At 40.5% G+C, this 25,391-nt stretch overlaps 1 protein-coding gene across 2 annotated transcripts in view; it reads right to left on the bottom strand.

The window, feature by feature from the left end:
- Nucleotides 1–9,551: 9,551 nt before the first annotated feature.
- The window catches only part of LOC115203052 (polypeptide N-acetylgalactosaminyltransferase 18), a 97,216-nt gene continuing 81,376 nt past the window's right edge, over nucleotides 9,552–25,391 (bottom strand). For both annotated transcript variants that reach the window (XM_029767356.1, XM_029767357.1), the window contains exons 9-11: nucleotides 24,812–24,907; nucleotides 14,521–14,685; nucleotides 9,552–10,254 (exon numbers count right to left, since the gene is read on the bottom strand). In XM_029767356.1, coding sequence (XP_029623216.1) covers nucleotides 10,108–10,254; nucleotides 14,521–14,685; nucleotides 24,812–24,907 — 408 coding nt within the window. In that variant the 3' untranslated portion in view covers nucleotides 9,552–10,107. The remainder of the gene's footprint in view (nucleotides 10,255–14,520; nucleotides 14,686–24,811; nucleotides 24,908–25,391) is intronic.

The raw sequence follows: 25,391 nt of genomic DNA, 5'->3' as shown, positions 1-25,391 counted from the left end.
ATAATCTAGTGGATATACGCCTGCCTCTAGTGGCCATCAGTTGACATTTCTGGGATGCATTACAATGAAAAATGGAATAAAGTAATTTCTGGGTAGATAAAATAAGTTGAAATTCATATTCCCAATTTAGATATGGAAAAATTTAAGATTTTACCTAATTCCTTATCTAATGAAGTTAATTACAAATCTGCAACCTCCGATTTGGGTACCTTACTCAGTCAGAGACATCCACAACAGTTTAAACACGTATCCAGTTTGGTGAAGTACTATGTAAGAGAAACAAAGCTTTAAGACAATTTAATACTCCTCTTTCCTCTGGTTCAATTTGCTTTGCCCAGTTCCTATTGATTTTGTTTCCTCGAGATTGAGACTGATGGGCGCTAAGGTTACATTCAAATGAGATGTGGAAAGTTTTGTGTACTCATTCCCTGGGTGGCTTGTCTCTCACTTTCTTCTGGGCTCTGTGCAGTCACTGTATAATTAATTTTGCTCTGTGTTTGCCTTTAGGAAACAATTTACTGCGGCTTAGGCTTTTTTCTCCAACAAATAAGTGACTTTTCTCGTGTCATTAAATATATTGTTTCAGATACTATTTTGAGTGACTCCTGGATAATTTAAAAAAGATGCATTGCAGTAGGGAACAAATGGTTTAAACATGTGAATTGAACAGGAAGCAAATAATGACAAGACTCATGCTGTTAAACTGAGGAAGAGGAGGAATGAATAAAGTGTTATAATACACTTTAGTCTACCCTAATATAGGATACTCTGTGCACTTAGGTACATACATACAGTATCACTAACTCTACAACAACAAAAATACCTGAGATGTGTCTGTTACCTTGATTATTACTCAACTCAAAACATTCCAAAAGTCACCCATTTATTGCATATTAGAGTTCATTCAAGTACAACACACATATTGTTTGACAGAATAAGACATTTTCAGACGTGTGTTATGCTGTTGGAGTGGTGTGTCACTGAGCTGTCATCCCCCTGGCAGTGGCCTAATTCTCTGGGTGCTCCATTCCTGTAGACAGGCGGTGTAGGAGGCAGACGCAGAGGGACCACCGTGTCTGTCTGCCTCTTCAAACAGCCACTTCTCTCTCTCTCTCACACACACACACACACACACACACACACACACACACACACACACACACACACACACACACACACACACACACATACACACACACACACACACAGTGTTTGTCAAGGCTGGCGACGCCTGTCACAATATCTATCTCACAATACTACAACAGGCGAAGAAATAATCCTGGCCCATCCAAACGAGCTCTCTCATGAGATGTGGCAAGGACACAATGTGCAGCTCAATACGTAGCTCAGTGATCACTATGTTTGATAAACTGCTAGGTAAAATCATCAGGGTAAAATCAAAGCCCATGCTGTCACTGTGAGCACCACTCTCAATGACCTCACAGCACTTGGCCTTGCACTTCATCCTTCCCTGGCTGGCACTCCTTCTGTGGTCATTCCACAGTCCAAACTTCAAGGGCTTCCATTACTGTGTCTTAGTGCTGATATGAGCACATCATCCCAAATGAATTACAGTAATGACTTCTTCTTTTCTCCCCTCTCTCTGTCACTCTCCCCCCCCCCCCTCTTGTTCTTTCTGTCTCACATTCTTTGTCTCTCTGGGTAGAGTGCTGGCATGGATCAATATTCTGTACTTGCGTATTGGGGTGTGTGTGTGTGTGTGTGTGTGTGTGTGTGACCTTGCCCACTGTTGCGCAGTATCAAACACCCTCTTCTGCTTCCAGTTTTCTCCTGACAGATATCATTAGCATATCAAACTATCTCAGCATCTGTCGCATCCCTTGTTCCGGCCAAGGAAACAACATCAGAGCTGCTCACTGTTAATGCCTCTGTTTCATTCTACTCGGGTCAAATGGTTTCAGTGGGGAAGGAGGAGTGAGAGGCATATTAAATCTATGCCTAGTGTTTGTATGGTTTTGACCTAGAGGCTGTCTGTTTGGATTCTTCTATTTGACTCTATTCTTCTACCAAAACACTAAAATGATCAGCGTGTCTGTAAATTAATGTTTAGAGTGCCATTTCTGGTTTCTTTAACATTGTCAAACCATAAATCCTTTTCATTATCAATACAATTGCATTGTTAACCCCGAGTGAATATATATATATATACTGTATGTTTTGTTCAGCGGCAGTGATAAAACACAATCTCACACTGAAAATCTCAATAGCTATTATATTCTATAATCTAATTGTAACAATGGGCAACAAATAGTTTAAGACCTGAACCTTTTTTTGTCATATCAAAAGCTATCATCTTCAGGCTTGTGGGCAATTTGCTCCCTGGGAAACTGCTAATCTGAAACAATGTGTCAGAGGGCAGGTTTGTCTGCAGGCAGCCTAATCAGTTCTGCAGCCAGGTTGCATTAGCGGGATGAGGATGATAAAACCTGCCCCGCGGAGGGTAATACAGCAGCATCGATGAGGCATGGAGCTTGTTATCACACATAGTTCTATCCGCATATTAATACAAAGGTAACGATCCTTTCTCCATGCCCCAGTTTCCCCTATTGTGTTTTGGATAGCAGCCATCAGACAATCATCAAAAGTCAGGAGAAGGGATGAAAGAGAACCTGGGGTGATCACACTTGAAATTACACATATAGACACTTACTGATAACACACACCTCCTGGCTCCTACTGAGGCATCTGTCTCTGTGGAATTGTTCATATTGTTTGACAATACAAACCACAATATGAATGTGATTAATGCTGTGGTGAGGTTTGGTCCTTGTCTAGCATACACAGTGAGCATGATTACTCAGGTTGCAATATCTGTCCAAGATTAAACCTAAATCATATCATACATGCAGTACACAGGCAGCCAATTTGTATTGTAGGCTAAGTGTCTAACCTCTGTTTAAATCTTTTGGCGCCTGGTCTGGTCAGCCTTAGAAGACTAGCCTAGTAGGAGGCCTCATTTAGTGTTGCCTTCTGTTTTTATCTATTCACCCCATATCACTGTTATGTGATCCCTACTTGACGCAAGCATGGGGATGTGCTGACAAATGTATTCCTGACCTATCCAATTAAAGCAAACCTTAGCTCAGCTGTATGAAAACACTGCCTCAGTGATTGAGCTGACCTGCCCCCCACCACCAACACTATGAGAACTGTCAGTCTTCTAATGGGGGGCTAGACCTCCCCTGTACTCTGACTGAATAAACTAATGGATTTCTTTGAAGTTGCAGTGTATGGCTTTCAGTTATCATCTATCCATGATAAAAACCTGTTTTTCATTCCCTCGTAAATTGCAGGTTGATGTTTACTTTCATGAGTCTTGTCCTGGAGGCATAACTGAGCGATTTTTGCCAGATGGGCCAGCTGCAAAGACAAAATTGGCTAAATTGTAAAAATGTATGAAAACTAAAATGTGCTTTTTGATCCTAATTTAAGGTTAGGGTTAGGCATTAGGGTTAGCAGTGTGATTTTTAAGGTTAGGTTTAAAATCAGATTTTATGACATTGTGGCTGTAGTGACCACTCTGCAGAGCTGCCTTCAGTGCAAGATTCATGATGAAAAATGTTAACGTGCTCATAAATTAGGTCATGTCAAAGTGTCTTTAACTTTAAGAATTACAGCTCAAGTGAGAAGATTACTGATCATGCATACGCAATGTCTTTTATGAATCTGATAATTGAGTCAAGGCCTTTCAGAAGCATTGATGGGTTTGCAACTGCAATATAGAGGATTAGTACTTATTGTATTGTGTGCACCTCCGAGAGTGGGCGTAAAATGGGTCTTTATCCCTGTAAAGTAAATACTATTGAACTCCAACTTGAAAGGTGCCGTTTGCCTAAGAGGTAATCTATGATTAATTTTGAATTTCGGGTCAGCATATTTGATAGCACTTTTTAAGATCAAACATTTTAGTACAGCAACAAAATCTCAAATATTCCTTCACACTAATTTCAATTGATATTTGGTTGTGTGAGGTTTTCTGAGCTGTGCGCATGTCTATTTCAATAAAGATCCACACACTCTTTATATTGCCTCCCAGGATAGTCTCTCCAAGTGATGAGCTGATGCTGAACAGAGAAACGCTGACTCTTTAAAGGTTCTCTCTCCTCTCAGTATGTAACAAATTCATTTGCAGACTTGCTCCAAATCTATCTGCTTCATAATTTACAGCTTGATTAATTCACGCAGAGCTTAACACAGGGTGTGGTTATATACAAGAGAAAAGGAATTTCACAACAGTCCATAGGAGGGTTTGGTGCAATTGGAGGGCTGGTATAGAAATGTATACAGTAAGACTTGGCAAAAGAACGAAAGAAAATGCACTGGTATAAAAAGACAAGCCAATCTTTATTTAGAGAAACTCTTTATTCAAACACCATTCCATTGGGCAATGGCACAATCCGTTACTGCAGCGCCGTCAAACAGACAAATGGTTGTTAGGCAGTAATTGAGGTGTACAGACATACTGTATGTGTACCTTGTGTAAATGTACACTGTCATCCATCATACTGCTGTAATCCATAAGCATAAATAAAGTGCGTCACAGGAAATTAGCCTTATCATTTATCAGGGTTCCCTCTGCCTCTGTGATGATCCAGCAGTCTGACAAATACAGAAAGCCGTAATATTCAGCTTCATTGCTCTGTTTGGAGCAGTGAAACTGACACTGACTGCTTCAATAACTTGCTGTATCAATCTACTGATAGACAGACAATCTGACATTTGCTTTGGAGGAGCTTTGAAGTTTCACTAGTGGATGTCCAATCGAAATGAGCACTGTCAAAACAGTGAGGAAATGGGAAAGGACTAGAAAAATACTTCAGAGTAGTTCATGGATGAGTTGCAAGGCTTCAATTCACTTCAGATATGGTTTGTGTCTGGTCTGAGATGTGCAAGGGGCCTAACCTCAAACAAGCTGATGGTACTGCATGCTATTGTGGTTGTCTTTTTAATACTTGTGAACCTCCGGAAAGCTATCCATCAGTGCATAGCACACAGCACGCCTCGTGAATGCTCTTTTACTATCACCATGTACCTTTTGTACCACACACAGACCATAGTCTATGCAGATATAAGATGTTTGTCAGTCAGTTCCTGTGCATAGCTCAAGGCATTCAAGCGTAATATTAAAATGTCAGAGATTAATCTTGTATCAGCCGGAAATATGGATTTGTTGAGTTTGCATGTTCACCTCTGGTGTGATGGCTTGGGATCTGAAAATAGGTGACTTAAATTAATCAAAGTTACTATGGCAACATGCAGTGGTTGAAAAAGTACCCAATTGTCATACCTGAGTAAAAGTAAAGATACCTTCATAGAAAGTTACTCAAATAAAAGTGAGCTACCCAGTAAAATACTACTTGAGTAAAAATCTAAAAGTACTTGGTTTTAAATATACTTAGTATCAAAAGTAAATGCAATTGATAAAATATACTTAAGTATCAAATATAGAAGTACAAGTATAAATAATTTCAAATTCCTTATATTAAGCAAAGCAGACGGAACCATTTTCTTGTTTTAAAACTGTACAGGGGCACACTCCAACACTCTCACATTATTTACAAAAGATGCATTTGTGTTTAGTGAGTCCACCAGACCAAAGGCAGTAGCGATGACCACGTGTTCTCTTGATAAGTGCGTGAATTAGAAAATTTCCCTGTCCAGTTAAGCATTCGAAATGTAATGAGTACTTTGGGTAGTCAGGGAAAATGTATGGAGTAAAGAGTACAATATTTTCTTTAGGAATGTAGTAAAGTAAAAGTTGTCAAAAATACCCCCAAAAAACTACTTAAGTAGTACTTTAAAGTATTTTTACTTAAGTACTTTACACCACTGGCAACATGAAACATCCTCGAAGAGATGGTATGGGTAACATGCACTTTAGATTTGGAAAACAACTAACAGGGACATTTCACTATGTGTTGGATGAAGGTTCACACTAAACCAGAGTAAAGCTATTTGACTATAAATCCGTCTCTTTTACAGCTCAGTAAGCTTGTTATATATGCGAAATAGAGATGACAAATGACTTTACTTTGAGCAGGATTTAATTGAATTTTCAATTGAAAGTTGGCTCCCCATTACCAGCCCCAGTTCTCGTATCCCCTGGGCCCTCCTGTGGTGGTTCTTCTGCTTCACTTAGCCACCTGTAGCTTACCTGCAGGATTCACAACTGATAAACTCTCTCCTCCAGTGAGTCCTGTGGGACATTTATTAATTCTCAATTCAGACAAGGCTCCGACTCCATATGCTACCCAAACCTTTTCTGATTCCCCCTATCATAGTGGGCTTGTTTTGTGCCAAGAATATATATCTTCTCAGTCTGTTTTATTGCAGCTGTGTCAGGGGCAGCAGTAACTGCAAGTGTGGATGATTATCGAGGTGCACTCTCTCATTGCCTTTCTCCCAAGAGGCAGAAACCTGAATTATAAATGTGGGCAAGGGTAATGGGACTGTCTCACGCACACAGACCAAGGACACCACTGCTTTATTGGGTTAGGAATTCTAGATTTCTCAAAGCTCTGGTTTTCAGATGAAATAAAAAAACAAGGAGCGATGCCATTCATAGAATCATCAAACCCGCATTTCAGATATTGGAAGAATTTTTCAGTGGTCAAAGCAAGATGGTTATTACTCAGTGATGTATCCAGAATTGCAATCAGTATCTATGTAAAGTTTGTACGATATCTGTACGATAACAATACCATTTCTCATATGATGCACATGTTTTTTATTCATCTTAGAAACACTGTTACTGGGATTGATTGAACAGGGCCATGTTATTGTCATGTAATAAATCACATTTCCATTTCTTTGGCTTTAATTCATGAAATGGTATGTGAATCCTAATGCTTTTACTGTGAGTATGAAGAGGCCATTTCAAAGCAGGTGGTATCCCACCATTATGCTCATCTGAAAGGTTTTAATCATTCATGATTAACATTATGCAAAAAAGCCACCTACTGTATGCGTTAACAAGAGTTCCAGTGTCATAAATAACTCAATGTCACGCTGAGATTCAAATAGCTCACTTTATGTGAGATCTGTTTGAAGAGTTCACTGTATGTGGTTCCGCATTATTTTATGAATTTAAAGCAATACAACTACCGTGACAAAATTTGAGATGATGATTATGAGAAGGTTTGTGCATATCAATTCCCAACCTTTGGGAAATCAATTCCGTTTTGAATTTGAGAACGCACAAAAATATTTTCCGGATGTTACTCTGTTGGCGAAGGAAGTCGGTTTACATGTACACTACCGTTCAAAAGTTTGGGGTCAGTTAGAAATGTCCTTGTTTTTGAAAGAAAAGCTAATTATTTTTTGTCCATTTAAAATATCAAATTGATCAGAAATACAGTGTAGACATTGTTAATGTTGTAAATGAGTATGTAGCTGGAAAAGGCAGATTTTTGTTTACGGAATATCTACATAGGTGTACAGAGGCCCATTATCAGCAACCATCACTCCTGTGTTCCAATGGCACGTTGTGTTAGCTAATCCAAGTTTATCATTTTAAAAGGCTAATTGATCATTAGAAAACCCTTTTGCAATTCTGTTTGCACAGCTGAAAACTGTTGTTCTGATTAAAGAAACAATAAAACTGGTCTTCTTTAGACTAGTTGAGTATCTAGAGGATCAGCATTTGTGGGTTTGATTGCAGGTTCAAAATGGCCAGAAACAAAGAACTTTATTCTGAAACTCGTCAGTCTATTCTTCTTCTGAGAAATGAAGGCTATTCCATGCGAGATATTGCTAAGAAACTGAAGATCTCGTACAACGCTATGTACTACTCCCTTCACAGCGCAAACAGGCTCTAACCAGAATAGAAAAGAGGGAGGCCCAGGTGCACAACTGAGCAAGAGGACAAGTACATTCGTGTCTAGTTTGATTAAGACGCCTCACAAGTCCTCAACTGCAGCTTCATTAAATAGTACCCGCAAAACACCAGTCTCGACGTCAACAGCTAAGAGGCAACTCCGGGATGCTAGCCTTCTAGGCAGAGTTCCTCTGGCCAGTGTCTGTGTTCTTTTGCCCATCTTAATCTTTTATTTTTATTGGCCAGTCTGAGATATGGATTTTTTCTTTGCAACTCTGCCTAGAAGGCCAGCATCCCGGAGGTCGCCTCTTCACTGTTGACGTCGAGACTGGTGTTTTGCGGGTACTACTTAATGAAGCTGCCAGTTGAGGACTTGTGAGGCATCTGTTTCTCGAACTAGACACTAATGTACTTGTTCTCTTGCTCAGTTGCGCACCGGGGCCTCCCACTCCTTTCTATTCTGGTTAGAGCCAGTTTGCTCTGTTCTGTGAAGGGAGTAGTACACAGCTTTGTACAAGATCTTCAGTTTCTTGGCAATTTCTCTTCATGGAATAGCCTTAATTTCTCAGAACAAAAATAGACTGAGTTTCAGAAGAAAGTGCTTTGTTTCTGGCCATTTTGAACCTGTAATCGAACATACAAACGCTGATGCTCCAGATACTTAACTAGTCTAAAGGCCAGTTTTATTGTTTCTTTAATCAGCACAAGTTTTCAGCTGTGCTAACAGAATTGCAAAAGGGTTTTCTAATGATCAATTAGCCTTTTAAAATGATAAACTTCGATTAGCTAACACAACGTGCTATTGGAACACAGGAGTGATGGTTGCTGATAATTGGCCTCTGTACACCGATGTAGATATTTAATTTAAAAAAAACTTTCAGCTGTTTCCAGCTATAATACTCATTTACAAAATGAACAATGTCTACACTATTTATGATCAATTTTGATGTTCTTTTTATGGAATTTGTTGTTGTTGCTTTTCTTATTAAAAAAGACATTTAAGTGACCCCAAACTTTTGAACAGTAGTGTACATTAAATGTCATGCCTCCCCTGGCCCGGCATGAATGTGGATGCTAATGAGGACTGGCATGTTGAAAACCGAATGTGCCACTCCTCTCCTCCCCTGGTACACACAACAGTCAGAAGAGAAAGGCTTCGACAGAAACAAGCCCTGATTCGATGCCATTTCTCAGATGTTCTCCCTGTGTGTGCTCGCAAAATGTTTTTGATACATTACTGCACAAAACCATAAAAATGACACATAGGATATTAATTTGAAAATAATCCTGCAGCAATAGAAAATTTGAATTGTTAAGTGGATTATTTTTCGTTAGGGCAAATCAAGTCTGACATTTTTAAAGGGGCAATTACACACTTTAGAAGCCTTTTTAAACCTTGAATACACTAAGTTCCTGCTGTGCAGGAAAATTCTCAGCAACAAAAGAGTGATCAAATTAAGATCCTACATCTGTATGCGATCATTAATATAATTTGTGTAATCAGCTACCATTAAATGATTAACTTGTGTACGTTGAGAGAGCTATAACCTTAAAGGCATGCGCTTTAGGGGAAAGACACACATTCATTTTGATAACATGACATTTGCCTTGTGTCACATGGGACCAGACGCACATATGGGACAGCTGGTGGCGGTTTACATGGAAAGGGCACACTCAATATTGTACCATTGGAAAAAAAACACACTACCACACATTCACGTAGCATCAGTTCTTTTACTGGCATATATTATAAATATTTAGAATATTTACACTTAGAAAATAGTATATTATTTTCATATATTCCAACATGTTGGCATTTCCCCAAAATTGTACAGCTTAATCGCATAATAAACTTATCCTACAAACCTGAGACACTAGAAGAAAAGAAAACAGCAGAGAACTTTTCATAATGCTTGCTACACAGTAGCAGTTATGTACCAAGTACAACAATGAACATATAGGACCCAGTACAACCTTCAAGTCAACAGAAAACCAACTGCACTCTTCACAAAATGTTTCATAACATTGTAGTATCTCATAATGAACAATATCAACCATCTATGGCTGATCCATAGTCTAAAGAAAATGTTTAACATTTATCATGTGATGTCAACTGGTGAACAAAAGACATCATGGTGCTCCAATGACTGTCAACCATACACCATTCTCCTTTATCCACAACAGAAAGTCCAGAGGAGTAACAGAGTAAGCACCCCATCCAGTCCAGTGTGCTACAGTTTATTTGACCAGTGTTCTCTCAGAGGAGCCCATCATAGGGCACTGCCAGGCAGTGTGTTGGTGATGGACCATTTCTGTCCAGTGCATTTTTGAAGGGCCAGCTGGTACCCAAACTCGTTGTCATTGCTGGCCACCAGCTCAAGGCATCGCTTCGATTTCCTGTTCTGAATGGAACCTCCCTGAAAGAAAAAACAGGTAGATCAAAGACAGTGGGATGCGACAGCATCATTGGTGTGCATGTCGTTGATTGCTGTGTCACCTTAACCCCGCAGCGCTATGAATTAATGGATGGGGTTGATGTGTATAGCTTAACAAGCACCCGCAGCTCTGTTTTGTACTGATTTCCTTTCGGCTCCAGCACTGGGGACTTCCCAGATAGCATCAGCATGCTCACGAAGCAAGAACAACACTATCTACCATTATACTCAGTAGCAATCTCAGCAGGAATGCCAAGATTATGTGATAACAGAAGAAGATAACATTAGATGAGAAAACATTTTTCACACGTCACCTGAGAAAACAACCCTCACACTTACAGGAAGAAACTCAATCTTTGTCACCTAAGGAATCGTGTGCTTCGAAGCGTCTCTCCATCTCATCACTCTTTCCCATTTCTTAGAGCGGAGAGTCTCTCACATGTACGTGGAGGCCTTAAAGCTTTGGGTTGGACTCAACTGTTGGGACCAGTGTGATGGGAGTCACTGCACAGATCAGATAAGCTCACTATCTCTGTAACTTCAGGGCCTGGGATCAGAGAATCTCCCCTGTCCCCTCTCAGTCAGGAGAACGACGACTCGAGCTGGAAAGGCAACCGTTTAAAAATGGGCTTTAATTTTGGTTCAAGACTAGATGCTCTATAAAGAAAGAGGCCAGGGCATGTTAAGGTTCAGAAATTCAGACCAATACACATTAAGATTTGCACTAACCAATTGATAATTAACAATTTTTTATGAGGGATTAATATTTATGTGGAGTCAACAACCACCTCTAAGCAATCTCATTGTCAACTTGTCATCAATGTTTTGTTGCATATACAGCATACGGATGATTTGGTCAGGTCAATTTGAAAGTGAATTAATCAAAATGACAAGGAGTCTAGTTGATGTCACTCTGATTCAGGATATGATAAGTTCTCATTAGAATAGACTACTGTCTGTTAAGTTAAGAGTGCTTGTCAGGTCTTGCATGCCTAAAAGCTATGGAATGAAACAATTATCTGCTTGATTGCATTCTGTAAAATACATGGGGGACGGATACAGTTTACATATTCACTAAGTTTTTCATCAGTAATCAACATCTCCACGTGTAGTACTGGTTGTCAGATGTAGCATGAAATATAACATGGCAGATTCCATATGTTCGACCAAATGAAAGAACCATTAGATACACCTCATTGGTCACATGGTGCATATAGCCTGGAATGAGTCCAAGGAAAACAACATTACCTGCAAATAAGATATGACAAAACAAATAGATCTACACAATGCAGTAGAACCAAAAAGTCCCATATGAAAAGAGTTGTACATTTGTTATTGCTGATTAATTTATTTCAGCTCATCAATTGTTAAGACCATGTCTAGACATCTGAAGTCGTTTCAAAATATAAAACAATAATACATTTGTTTTTCATTCTGTTATTATCATACTTTGCCTGAGGCGCATCCTGAAATATTTACGAGGCATCTACCAAGCAGCTAAAACATGTATTTATTTACAGAAAATATTCATAATTTCATCCTGATTCTATTCATATTTGCAAGATTACCATCTTGCAGCAGGAAGCCTGCCAAGTAACCTCAGGGCTTCGGCATAATGTTCTTAACCTGATGTTTCGGCTATACATGGCTAAATAGCAAACATTTTCTGAGGCAGTTGAATTCCAGTGGGTCATTGAACACTTCAGAACAATTTCACACAAAAAATATCAACATTACTCAGCCTTTATCTGGGAAGTCAACATCAAAAGACGCTAAACACCAATAAAAATTATAACCTTCAGGGTGCTTAAAAAGCCTGCGTTCTCTCCAGGAGAGGCTGCATTACAGTACAAGCCCTGAGGTTGAATTCTGTACTGGCAGAGGACCAGTCCTGTTTGCGCCCTGTGCTTGATCCTGTGGGCTGCTGCCAAACCAACATATTGATTTGCTATAGAGAGTGAACCAGCGAGCCAGAATGATAATGGTCCTGGGTTCACAAGCAGCGGTGAAAGGTTAACCAACTCTCCTGTGTTCTTTCATCTAATTGATTATTTTGGAGTGAACAGTTTGGGAGTCTGTGTGTGCATGCATGTTTACGTGTTGTGTTACATAAGGAGATAGGAAGCGTTTACAGTGTGTTGGCCGACATGAGAGGTAGAAGATACACCGTGTAGTAGAAAAGCAGAAAGGATAGTAGAAAACAGGAGCACTTGGGAAGGTGACGTCATCGAGTCAGTGAAAGCACTGAGGATGAACAGAAAGCTAATTAGATGTGTTTAATCGGCGTGTTAAGATTGTCTCCCAAGCAAGGCTCTTTACACCTAAACCCTCTGTGTCTCCATACTATAGCCCACGCTACAGCCACCCTAACTGCTGACAAAATCTTTACAAATACAAACACCCACTTCTTTTCTTCTGCTTCCCAAGATACATCACAATTATTTAACTTGAGGAGAGCATGTAGAATTTCCACTTCGCTCTAAAGCGAAGAAAAGTCACAAAATTGTCAGGCACATTCAACCAGAGAGATTCATTGATTGCTGCTCTTCTCCATCTCGTAGAATTTAAGTGTGGTAACACTTAAGCTAGAATGGGAATAGGAACATTCCTCCTCACTACAGCACAACCCTATGCTTGAGTTGTATCGATGCATTTCCTTTTGAGGTAAAACACATTTCACACTATGTCTAGCAGAAATGTGATCAATAATGCATGGTGTCTGAGTCTATTCTTTCTTAAATTATACAATGCTAAACCAAGAAACCACCTACAGAAGAGCCATGGAGATATGTGAAACGTAAGATCAAGCATTTAAATCCTTTTACACTCCAGAGCTACCTATACTTCACCCCTTTTTCTCCCCAATTTTGTAGTATCCAATTGGTAGTTACAGTCTTGTCTCATCGCAACTCCCGTACGGACTCGGGAGAGGCGAAGGTCGAGAACCGTGCGTCCTCCAAAACACAACCCCACCAAGCCGCATTGCTTCTTGACACAACGCCCGCTTAACCCGGAAGCCAGCCGCACCAATGTGTCAGAGGAAACGCCGTACACCGTGTCAGCGGTGTACGGCCACAGGAGTCGCTAGTGCTCAATGGAACAAGAACATCCCTGCCGGCCAAACCCTCCCCTAACCCGGACGACGCTGGGGCAATTGTTATCCGCCCCATGAGTCTCCTGGTCGCGGCCGGCTGCGACAGAGAATAGGCTTGAACCCAAAATCTCTAGTGGCACAGCTAGGACTGCAATGCAGTGCCTTAGACCACTGCGCCACTCGGGAGGCTCCAACTAAGAATTTGACACAGTTCCATCAACAATGATCTCCTCAACATAATCAAAGAAAAATTGCATTAAGATGTAAAACTGTGCTTGGCAGCATTTCAATAAAAACCTTTCAACGGAACATACAACATTTCCTTCTCAGTAAGTTCACAAGGCATCACACTAACGTCAAAGCAATAGACGCAAATAGGTTGAATCCATAATTGACAATACCTTGACTTTTAGGAGTTTTAGTGATAGAGATTCAACCAATCCAGGCATATGACATGCAGTACATACTCAGGTATATATATATAATATGGTTTCAATGTCTCACTCCGTGTTATCATTTTTTGGGGGGGATACGGTACAGAACCTACAAGTTCCTAACTTGTGTGGGCACCCATTCAAAATAAATAAGTGATCCACCAATGGAGAGAAATACATCTTTATCTGAAAACACAATTCCTAGAAGTTGAATTCAAGGTTAGCACCCCACTATTTTGAGTGGATATTTTGAGAGCACACATTATGATGACACTGAACATGATCAGAACGGTTTTAATTGCACCTTCAAAACTGGGTGAAGCACTCTTCAGGCCATGTTGATGTAGCCCTCATTACAGGCCACTGTGCTCAGTGAGCCAGTCCAATAATGAAGACAGAGAGAGTCATTATGATGCATTTACTGTTCACGTCTAAATGGTTTGGAGGAATGTGGAGAGGTCTGTGGACCGTAAAACTCTGTTATATCTGTGACACTCCTTAATGAGACCAACCCAACCACACTGAGCCATAGATTTCCGCGAATATTACCCCCTAAAACGTACCCAAGATACCTACTTCCACTGGTGCCACATTTACTAATGGTCCAACTCCCTTACAACAATGTATTCATTTAGATATTCAACTTGCCATTTTCTATCGCTTGCTGGTCTATTTTCAGTGAGCAGTCAGTGTGTTGGTCAGGTCTGTATGGTTTCTTACCTGAGTAAATATCCAGTGGAGCTTCATGCGCTTGGCTGTGGCGTAGCTACACTCGATGAGGCGCGGTCGGCTGTTCACATCCACCAGGCACTTGTTGTCATCGTCGTCGATGGTGGGACTGAGCACCCCTACATGTAACTGCTGAGTGCTGGTGTAGTACACATTCTGGAATGACAGAACAGACAGCACATACATAAGCTACTGAGAGCTGGAGGCATTCAAGCATTTCACAAAATGTTGATTTGTTTTATGCTTTTCACTAGGACTTACTTCACCCATATGGCATGTCTATTCATGCAGCTAACCTCACTGGACTGAAGCACAGGGCATGAAATGACAGTGTGGGAAATGGCTTATTGTTTATGGAGAGGAGTGCTCTCCATAAACAATACAAATCGACCAGCTAGCCCAAACACTTCTAATTGCACTCTCTGATGCGGTCCTTCCAGCCCGTATTTTCCAAGGGCACTTGAGTACCCATACTTAGCTAGCAGGCCGTAAAACACCACTGGAAGGAAAAAGCATCTGTTTGAACTGAGTGGAGCAGCAGAGGTAGTGGTGTGTGCTACAGATGGCAGCTGCATCTGTGCTCTGACTCCATCGCCGTGTATATGAGGGATGAGGAGGCTTGTCTGCACATGTGGGGTAGCTAGACATGTTGGGTAGCTAGAACCCTGGGAGAGGCGGGGGAATGTAACAGCTGGAGGGGAGGGAGGACATCACAGCTGGATAGGGGTGGGGATAAAGGTGGTAGGGAGCACAGGGTTACATTAGGAGGGGTTTAGTGCTACCTTGTCGTTCGCAAACAGTTGTCATAAATACACTGTATGTCATCTTAAACTATCCCATCAATCTTACAGGTAGAATAAATCTCTTTAGAATGACAAGGCTGCCAATGTTTTTGTATTTATTTTCGGTCATACCAATTACCCCACCAACGACATTCTTTAAAAAAGTATACTCGGTCATAACGGACTTTATACGGGCAAATAAAATTAATAGAATACAAATCAAAGTGTTCCATCTTCCTAAGTCCGAGGGTGGTTTTAACCTTCCAGACTTGTATCAACTCCCTACCCAAGGCTTTTCCTTGTGACATATAGTTCAATGTATTAAAGAGGAACAATGGGTACATATTGAAGATGTGCATGCTCATCTCCTGAATCTTTTTACGGATCTATTTTCAAAGGATAAAGCTATGGACATTAACAACTTCATAGTTAAGAACACTATAACGGTATGGAAGAAACTGAAACGGATTTTACAAGAACCAAACAGACCGAGTGCTCACATCCCTATCATCCAATACATTCGCATATGCAGGATCTGTAGTACACAGAGTGACTATGACAAACAAGCCGACTGTCTGGATGAGCGTTTCAGACAGCAGGGTTACCCAGAGGAATGACTGCATGACGCAAGGGATCATAAAATAAATATGACCCTGAATGACATCCTCACACCCAAACCCCCCCCCCCCCCAACGAGTTCAGTGTTTCCTTCAATACTCCCCACTTGGCAAACAGTTTGACCATATCATAAAAAAAAACACTGGCACATCTTGAGGCCTGATTCACAAATGGAAAAGACATTTAAAGAACCCCCGCGGGTAGTCTTTTGACGCGACCCCCAACATCAGTCAAATGGTGGTGACGTCTGATCTTCCACCGGTGCCACGTGGCACCTTCCTAGACAATGTGCCGGACGGTAATTACAGATGTGGCCGATGTACCCAGTGTAACTTCACAAACAAATGCACACAAATCCTAATGGGGAAGGCCATTAGGATTAAGGGCATCATTACGTGTTCCACCAAAAATTTGAGACAAGGACAGCATAACACAGGAGTAATATCAGGACCCTTGAGCAGAGAATCCCTGTGGCTGCGGATTTCATGGATTGCTCTCTAAGATACATTGGTATCGAACATGTTAAGACTATTAGGAGGGGGGGAGATACTGATCTATTACTAAGAAGATAATTGTATTGGATTCACTATTTGTCAGACATGTCTCCTAAAGGTCTAAACCAAGAGTTTGATATCAGACCATTCCATGAACATGTCACATTGATTTGTCCTGCCATATTGGTCTCAACTTGGTCATTTTGTAAATATATTAGATCTTTTGTAACTACTGATACCAAATTATTAGAGGTACACAAGTTGTTTTTGAAATAGGTCACTAATTATATGTATGGCCACTGCGCGTTCCGCATGTAATGGTCATATGGGCAGGTATTCCAACAGTTTCCAACGTAATCTAATTTTTTACTGTTGCCTAGGTTAACTTGGACCCATTTGTATGTATATAATACTTTATGATTATATGTACAGTACTTCTGTGATTGATTATGATTGACTATGCGCAAAAGTGAATTTAATTGTTTCCACACCCACCATGTGATGGTCATGTGAGGTGAAATGTAATGTGTATATTTTGGGATGTAAGCACTCAGTCTGTTTGACCTGACGAAGATCAATTTTGGATCGAAACGTAGTCAATAAAGCGGTGAATTGTGAGCATAAACAGTGTGTGGGCTTTCCTGTTCTTTACTGGGCGATTATTTTCTCATCTTGAAAGAATGTATACTAAAAACTTGAAGTCAATCAATCTGCCATCATTGACACAATGGAAAAAATAAACGTATTTATTATTGAAATAGCATGGGTGACTGAGAAACGAATTGGTACAATGTAAAGCCAAGTGGCAAACAATAATGCAGGCACTAAGGATGGGGGTGTGAGCATGCGGGTCTTGATAGATGAGATGTAGCCATTTGTTGTGTGTGTCTGTAAGTTGATGATCATATGTATAAGTTTGTTTAAAAAATACATTTTAAAAAGGGAAAATTAAATATTATAATAAAAAAAATAAACTATCCTCCACTCTCAATATCAGTGGGAGGTAAAGCAGGAAGAAAACGGCATCAGTAGTGGTGTGAAATGAAAACGGATTCTAAAAGGAGTAACAGCACTGTAACCAGACAACTATTCAACAGAGACATTTGAACAGATTTCTAACATTAATGAGTTCTTAAATTAGCCTGCTCTCGGGATGTGAGATTGGGTGTTACAGTATGTTTTCTCTGGAGTTATCTGTTAAGAAAAGTGTGCAAGGCATCTTGGGAAAGATCAGCTCCGACTGGCTTTCTTTCTTGTAAGATATCTTGTAAGAGATCACAGGAGATTCCTCCAGAGCTTTAATTTGTAAACCAGCGTAAACATCAATAAAGGTGCAATGAGTGAATGGTTTACCATGGAGATGTTTCAATAGGCAAGGATGACAGTGGATGCAACTTTTTGCTTCACTTTCAAGGATTATACCACTTTTTACTACACATCTGGCTAAAAGATTACTGTAGCTCTGTTGGCATAACTTTTTTAAATAACATTGACACCTTTTGGAAACAGAAGATACTCTACAAGAATGATGGAGTCCATCTAAATCATTTTGGTGCTTGGACCCTGTCCTCCCATTTCAAGGCTGCGTTGAGACAATGACATATCGGTGACCCAAGCCCTGCTCAGATAATCCCTACCATTGTGTTGCTGAGTTGTTGTAGTGCTGCTGCAAATGTACAGTTTCCCAGGAGAGTTATCAGTCATAATGTAAGTAACCTAATTTATGTTCCTCTAACTCCCCTGAATGCCTCTGTCAATCCGACAGCTATTGTCAGCAGTAATCATGCGCCTACACGAACCTGAGTTATGCTGTTAGCACTGATACGGTTTGCCCTAGTAGGATGCCCACTGGGAGTAGTTCACCCAGCACTATCAGCTCAAATAAACATCACTGTCATGTCTACCTCTGATAAGCCTCCCAGTAAAGCAATAAAAACAATAACGCAAGACAGAAAAGTGCTGAAAATAGCCCACGTTAGCATACTGTATGTAGCCAAAGAAACAAGGTTGATGAAATCAATACCTTGCTAGTAACAGATAACATTCATATACTGGATCTCTGAAACACATTTAGATAATTATTTGATGATACAGTGGTAGCAATACATAGCTATAAAATCTACAGAAGAGACAGGAATACCAATGGGGGAGGTGTTGCTGTTTATATTTAGTCATATTCCTTTAAAAAACTTAGAGAGAATCTCATGTCAAATGCTGTTGAAGTAATATGGCTACAGGTTCACTTGCCTCACCTAATGCCTATTCTTGTGGGAAGTTTCTATAGACCACTAAGTGCTAATAGTCAGTATCTGTATAACATGTGTGAAATGCTTGATGATGTGTGTGATAAACAGAAAGATATATTTTCTGAGTGACCTAAATATTATTATATAAAAAAAGCTTCAAACTAACCAGTGCCTGCAACCTGGTTCAGGTTATCAGTCAACCTACCAGGGTATTTACAGAAATCTGCTCTAAATTGAATGTAGTGATCATACAGTAGTAGGCATATCTAAGAAAACCAAAGTGTGGGCCTAATATAGCATTTAAGAGATCATACAAGAGGTTTTGTACTGATTCCTATGTTGAAGATGTAAATCATATTTATTGGTCTGTGGTTTTTAATGAGGAGCAACCAGACACTGAACTTTAATAATTTATGAAATTGCTTATTCCATTTACTAATAAGCATGCACCCATTAAGAAATTACTGTAAAAACAGCTAAATCCACATAAATTGATGAGGAATTAAAAAATGGTATGGTTGACAGGGACGAGACATAAGGAATGGCAAATAAGTCTGGCTGGCTACACAGCCAATTGGCAAACATACTGTAAATTGAGAAATCATGTGACTAAAATAAACAAAAAGAAGAAGAAACTGTACCATGAAACAAAGACAAAGGATGATAGTAAAAAGCTTTGGAGCACCTTAAATAAAATTTTGGGCAAAAAAGCTAACCATCCATTGGCTCAATCATCAAAAACCCACTGATATTGCCAACTACTTTAATAATTTTTTTAATTGGCAAGATTAGGCATGACATGCCAAAAACAAACTCTGAACCTACACATCCATGCATAACTTACCAAATTATGAAAGACTTTTAGAGAATGGCGTTGGAGGGGATGGCTGCCGTTTTACCGGCTCTTAACCAACTGTGCTATTTGTGTTCTTTCACATTGTTTGAAACTTATTTCGTACATAATGTTTCTACCATTGCTACCGTCTCTTATTACAGAAAAGAGTTTCAGGATATCAGAACAGCGATTACTCACCTCGAAGTGGACAAAGATTTTTTATTTAATGAGTCCAACGCGAAGGATACACTGTTTCTCCGAGACCAGGCCCAAATCCCAGTCATTCGCGTGAAGAAAAGACGGAGGTACAAGGGGCAAAGATCGGGGTGCCTTGTGAAAATTAGTTGGCGAGTGGATAATCCACCTCTACCATCCGTTCTATTGGCCAACGTGCAATCACTGGAGAATAAACTGGATCAGCTCTATTCCGAGACTATCCTACTGTCAATAACAGCTGGTGCACAATGTTTAATATTAAGGAAGTCTCGAGGTATTGCTCACCTGAGGTAGGGTACCTCATGATAAGCTGTAGACTACACTATTTACCAAGAGAGTTTGCATCTATATTTTTCGTAGCCGTCTATTTACCACCACAAACCGATACTGGCACTAAGACCGCACACAAAGATCTGTATAAGGCCAACAGCAAACAAGAAAATGCTCCTAGTGTCCGGGGACTTTAATGCAGGCAAACTTAAATCCGTTTTACCTCATTTCTACCAGCATGCCACATGTGCAACTAGAGGAAAAAAAAAACTCTAGACCACCTTTACTCCACACACAGAGACCTATACAAAACTCTCCCTCGCCCTCCATTTGGCAAATCTGACCATAATTATATCCTCCTGATTCCTGCTTACAAGCAAAAACTAAAGCAGGAAGTACCAGTGACTCGTTCAATACGGAAGTGGTCCGATGACGTGGATGCTACACTACAGGACTGTTTTGCTAGCACAGACTGGAATAAGTCCCGGAATTCATCCAATGGCATTGAGGAGTATACCACCTCAGTCACCAGCTTCATCAATAAGTGCATTGACAACATCATCCCCACAGTGACCGTACGTACATATCCCAACCAGAAGCCATGGATTACAGGCAATATCCACACCGAGCTAATGGCTAGAGCTGCCGCTTCCAAGGAGTGGGACACTAATCCGGACACATAAGAAATTACGCTATGCCCTCAAATTAACTGTCAATACAGGACTAAGATTGAATCCTACTAAAACTGGCTCTGATGCTCGTCGGATGTGGCAGAGCTTGCAAACTATTATGGACTGTTATGGCTTTACATCATCTTTAATTAAAGGCTCTCCCACATAGTCCAGGTAGAGTCGCGAATACCCCAGGGCAGCTGTCTAGGCCACTTACCTTTTTCTATTTTCACTAATGACCTGCCACTGGCACTGAGTAAAGCCTGTGTGTCTGTTTATATGCTGATGACTGAACATTATACATGTCAGATACCACAGCAAGTTAAATCATTGCAACACTTAACAAAGAGATGCAGACAGTTTTAGAATGGGTGGCAAGTAATATGCTAGTCATAAATATTTCAAAAACTAAAAGCATTGTATTTGGGACAAATCATTGACTAAACCCTAAACCTCAACTATATCTTGTAATGAATAATGTGAATAAATTGAGCAAGTTGAGGAGACTAAACTGCTTGGTGTAACTCTGGATTGTAAACTGTCATGGTCAAAACATATTGATGCAATGGTAGCTAAGATGGGGAGAGGTCTGTCTGTAATAAAGCGCTACTCTGCTTTCTTGACATTGCTATCAACAAAACAAGTCCTACAGGCCCTAGTTTTATCGCACCTGGACTACTGCCCAGTCATATAGTCAAGTTCCACAGAGGGAAATAGGCAAATTACAGTTGGCCCGGAACAGAGCAGCACGGCTGGCCCTTAAATGTTCACGGAGAGCTAACATCAATAACATGCATGCCAATCTCTCCTGGCTCAATGTAGTGGAGAGATTGACTGCATCACTACTTGTCTTTGTGAGAGGTATTGACATGTTGAAAGCACCGAGCTATCTGTTTAAACGACTAACACATAGCTCAGACACCCATAGATACCCCACAAGAGATGCAACCAAGGGTCTCTTCACAGTCCCCAAGTCCAGAACAGACTCTGGGAAATGCACAGTACTCCATAGAGCCATAACTACATGGAACTCTATTCCACATCAAGTAACTCAAGCGAGTAGTAAAATCAGATTTAAAAAACGGATAAAACTAACACATGCACTCTACACACGTACACTGTAATTTTGTTGTATTATACATTTTCTATTGTAGATATGTAGTGGTAGAGTAGTGGTGTAATAATGTGCTGTATGATGTACTGTTTTTTTTGTGATGTAATTGCCTTAATCATGTTTGAATCCCATTGGCTCACAGCAAAAACTTTACCTTATTCAAACAAATGTTTTGTTGTCTGTTTTAGTCAATTACAAAACTACATTTAAGAAAAGTACAACATGTGTAAAGATTACTTTTCAATACTGCCTGCTCTCTAGTGTTCTCACTACTTAGAAAAACATATTATAGGGCTTGCCTCAAGCCCCTTTTTATGACGGTGCTAGCAGCCACTAGTGCTAGCTAGCTAGCTAGTTACCGACCAAAACATTAAGCTAGCCAAGACCAACAACACAAACAAAAAGACTATACAGCTACAAGTAGTGAGTGGAGTTACAAACAGACTGTACTTAACAAATTAAATGTCTTCCCTGTGATGAAATGCTTTTTTTACACACATAGCTACATGTAGCCTAATTGGACACCACATCCCTACATTTCCCACTCTCCCACCCCAAATAGCCTGAATCCACAGGGCTCTTCTCGCAGGCTCCATTTCCCTACGCGGGAGCATTGTGAACGTAGGTTGTGATTTTTGATCTGGCTACATGTGCATATTTTTTTTTAACCTTTATTTAACTAGTTAAAAACAAATTCTTATTTTCAATGACGGCCTAGGAACAGTGGGTTAACTGCCTTGTTCAGGGGCAGAATGACAGATTTGTACCTTGTCAGCTCAGGGATTCGAACTTGCTACCTTTCGGTTACTAGTCCAATGCTCTAACCACTAGGCTACCCTGCCTCCCCAATGAGCAATGCAGCAGCTTTTCAGCATGTTTTGTTATTTCTGTATAAAAAAATAATAATCGATGAGGTTGCCTCTTACAATGGTGGTCAATAGAAATAATGTGGTCGAGGGGAATTCCTTATTATGTGAATACCGACTGGGACTATAGGGATCCTTACAAAATACAAATACTAGTCAGGTTAAGGATCACATAACTCTCTAGGCATTGTTCTTAGCCCAGGGCTAGCTAAGCCACATGCTAGACTGGCCCTGGGCTAGCTTAGCCTGTGTTCACACAAGCATTTGTTAACCCTGGGCTAAGCTTGAGCCCCAGGCTAAGGATTCACACTTGTATTCCAAAGCCCTGGGCTAACGGAAAAACACAACATGCGCCCAACAATATATCTATGACACGCGACCAATGTTATAAGCAATAAGACATTTATTAGCACATATTTCCTCTTGCTCCTAGTCAAGCATTTGATTTCCAACAGTGACGGTTTGAATAAACCTTGCTGTCTGCCTGTCTAACCTCGGAAACAATGTTTTACTTTTGAAATTCGATCTTGTCCCTGTAGGTCTACAGAGAATGCTGTGCACGAAAAAATATAAAATACTTTTCTGATCCAGGCCAAATTATGCAACAATATTATTATCATGAATATATCCAATTAAATGTCAATACAAAACCAATAATAAAAAAAAAAAAACGGAAAAAAAATTGAGCATTTGCTGCCCTTCCAGCTGTAGAGTTTGTAGCTTTAGTTGGCTAAGTGAGAAGACGTTAGCCAGACTGCATAGCAACCATTTTTTTTAGGCATAGCAACCAAGTATTTCGTTTTTTGTCCTCAGATGGAGGGTTTAAATAGTATGAATTTACTAAATGATGTGCAGAATGTATTAGAGGCATCGTCACAAGAATATGTCAATTAAGTGGCATTGCAGATTTTGTGATTGGACAGTGAGCATTCTAGGCGTTGTTCTTGACCCTGTTTCACACTGGTTATTTTGGCACTGTGTTTTCTGGGGCTAGCCCGAAAAGTCGATGCTAACCCTAAATGACTGAGCAGGGCCAGCTAGGCCTGGGCTAAGGTTGGTGCTAGCCCACTTTAGGATGCGCAAGTATAAACACTTGCTTAAGCCCGGGCTAAAATATCCCTAAGCCCAGGGCTAAAATCTCCCTAAACCCAGGGCTAAAATCTCCCTAAACCCAGGGCTAAAATCTCCCTAAGCCCAGGGCTAAAATCTCACCTTCTGCAAACTTGAGAGAAGTCTATTCAGAAACAATAGAACCAAAGCTCTAATAAGAAATGACTGCTGTGCATATTTATGGCAGAAAAATATACAACTAGGTAGCCGTTGTAGAAAGTTATTTGAGTTTCCATTTTGGTTTTGGCTTAACATGTACATAGTCCAAGGTATTTCAGTTTTCAAAACATTATGGAAATTGTTAGAGAAGGTGAGGCTGATAGTGCAGAGGCAGCAGTTGTGCTGAGATAGGGCTGTATCAGGCTGCCAGCCTGACCCAGATAGAAACAGTGTCAGGGGATGCTCTCCATCTCAACAGCACTGTAGTGGCTTCCTGAAATTATCTGCTAATGCCTGTCTGGAGACTGGGAAAGTATACCTTTTATAAACACTACTGGATTCAGTTCTCTCTCTCTCTATCTCGCTCTCTCTCCCTCTCCCTCTGATGACAACAAATACAAACACAAAGTGAAGAAAGAGACAAGTTTTGTCTAATCTCTGAGGAAGCTTCCTGTAAGTTTACTCCTACCTGCAGACTTGTCACTTTTGAAGTAGAAACTATCTACAAATGGATTCCACTTTGCATTCTGTCAATACAACTCAAATGCAGCTTAGGCTGAAGTTCAGAAACAAAGCCCATGGTGGATGGGGGCCCTTGGCAGTGAGGTGAATGATAAGTGGAGTCCTGCTGGTCAGCTGGTAGATCATGACAGCTGCTGCCATTACTAAGCCATAAGAGAGGCCAGACACATGTTTCATACAACAATAGCTCTATAAAAGGGACCAGTCGTACTGTTGCAGAGTCGTGGACTGAACTTCACTGATAAGCCTCATGCAAGATGATAAAGGGTCAAAAGGAGGGATAAGAAAAGGCAGGCTATAGACACGTGGGAGACTTGACACAGAGACAGAAATGATGTAGCAGCGATATGGGCTGAAGAGGGCTCGAGGGGGTTCTAACCTGAGGTGTCATCCCATGACAGAGGTACAGGATGGGGACATTGTCGGTGTCCGGCCCCTGGTCCAGACACAGGTCACTCTTCAGAAAGTTCTTCAGCTGAGGGAGAAGATGCACACAAAGGGAGTCATAATTTGATATGTCACTCAATCGGATAGTTCAGGGAGAGGTTAGCTGTGTGACAGAGAATCAATGAGACCTTGAATTGATTCAAATATTCTTGCTATCACAACGCCCCATTCAATCAAACCAGAGAGCAGGTTTCCGGTATAACTTCAAAACAACACATGGAGGGAACAATTTCTGTTCTTTGCAGAACAACGTGACAAAGAACATAAATGGGATTTGTAATTCAAACACAAAGCCTTGTGTTTGCACAGTTATTTCAACCTGTAGCAGCATTTATTTTAAAGATCTAATCAACAGGTTTGTGTGAGGAGAGGGGAGGTACTCTGGAGACTGGGATTGGTGGCTGGGAGGATTAAGATGTGTTTGCCTTGCTGTCCGTGAGGACAGGATTAGGTACGGATATGACATTACAAGGACACAGCCAGAGACTGTGCCTGTCTACTCCCCACTGGCA

Source organism: Salmo trutta, chromosome 12, assembly GCF_901001165.1.
Source record: "Salmo trutta chromosome 12, fSalTru1.1, whole genome shotgun sequence".
NCBI classification, from domain to species: Eukaryota; Metazoa; Chordata; class Actinopteri; order Salmoniformes; family Salmonidae; genus Salmo; species Salmo trutta.
The sequence above is the reverse complement of the archived record's forward strand: the minus strand, read 5'-3'. Positions and strand labels throughout refer to the sequence as shown.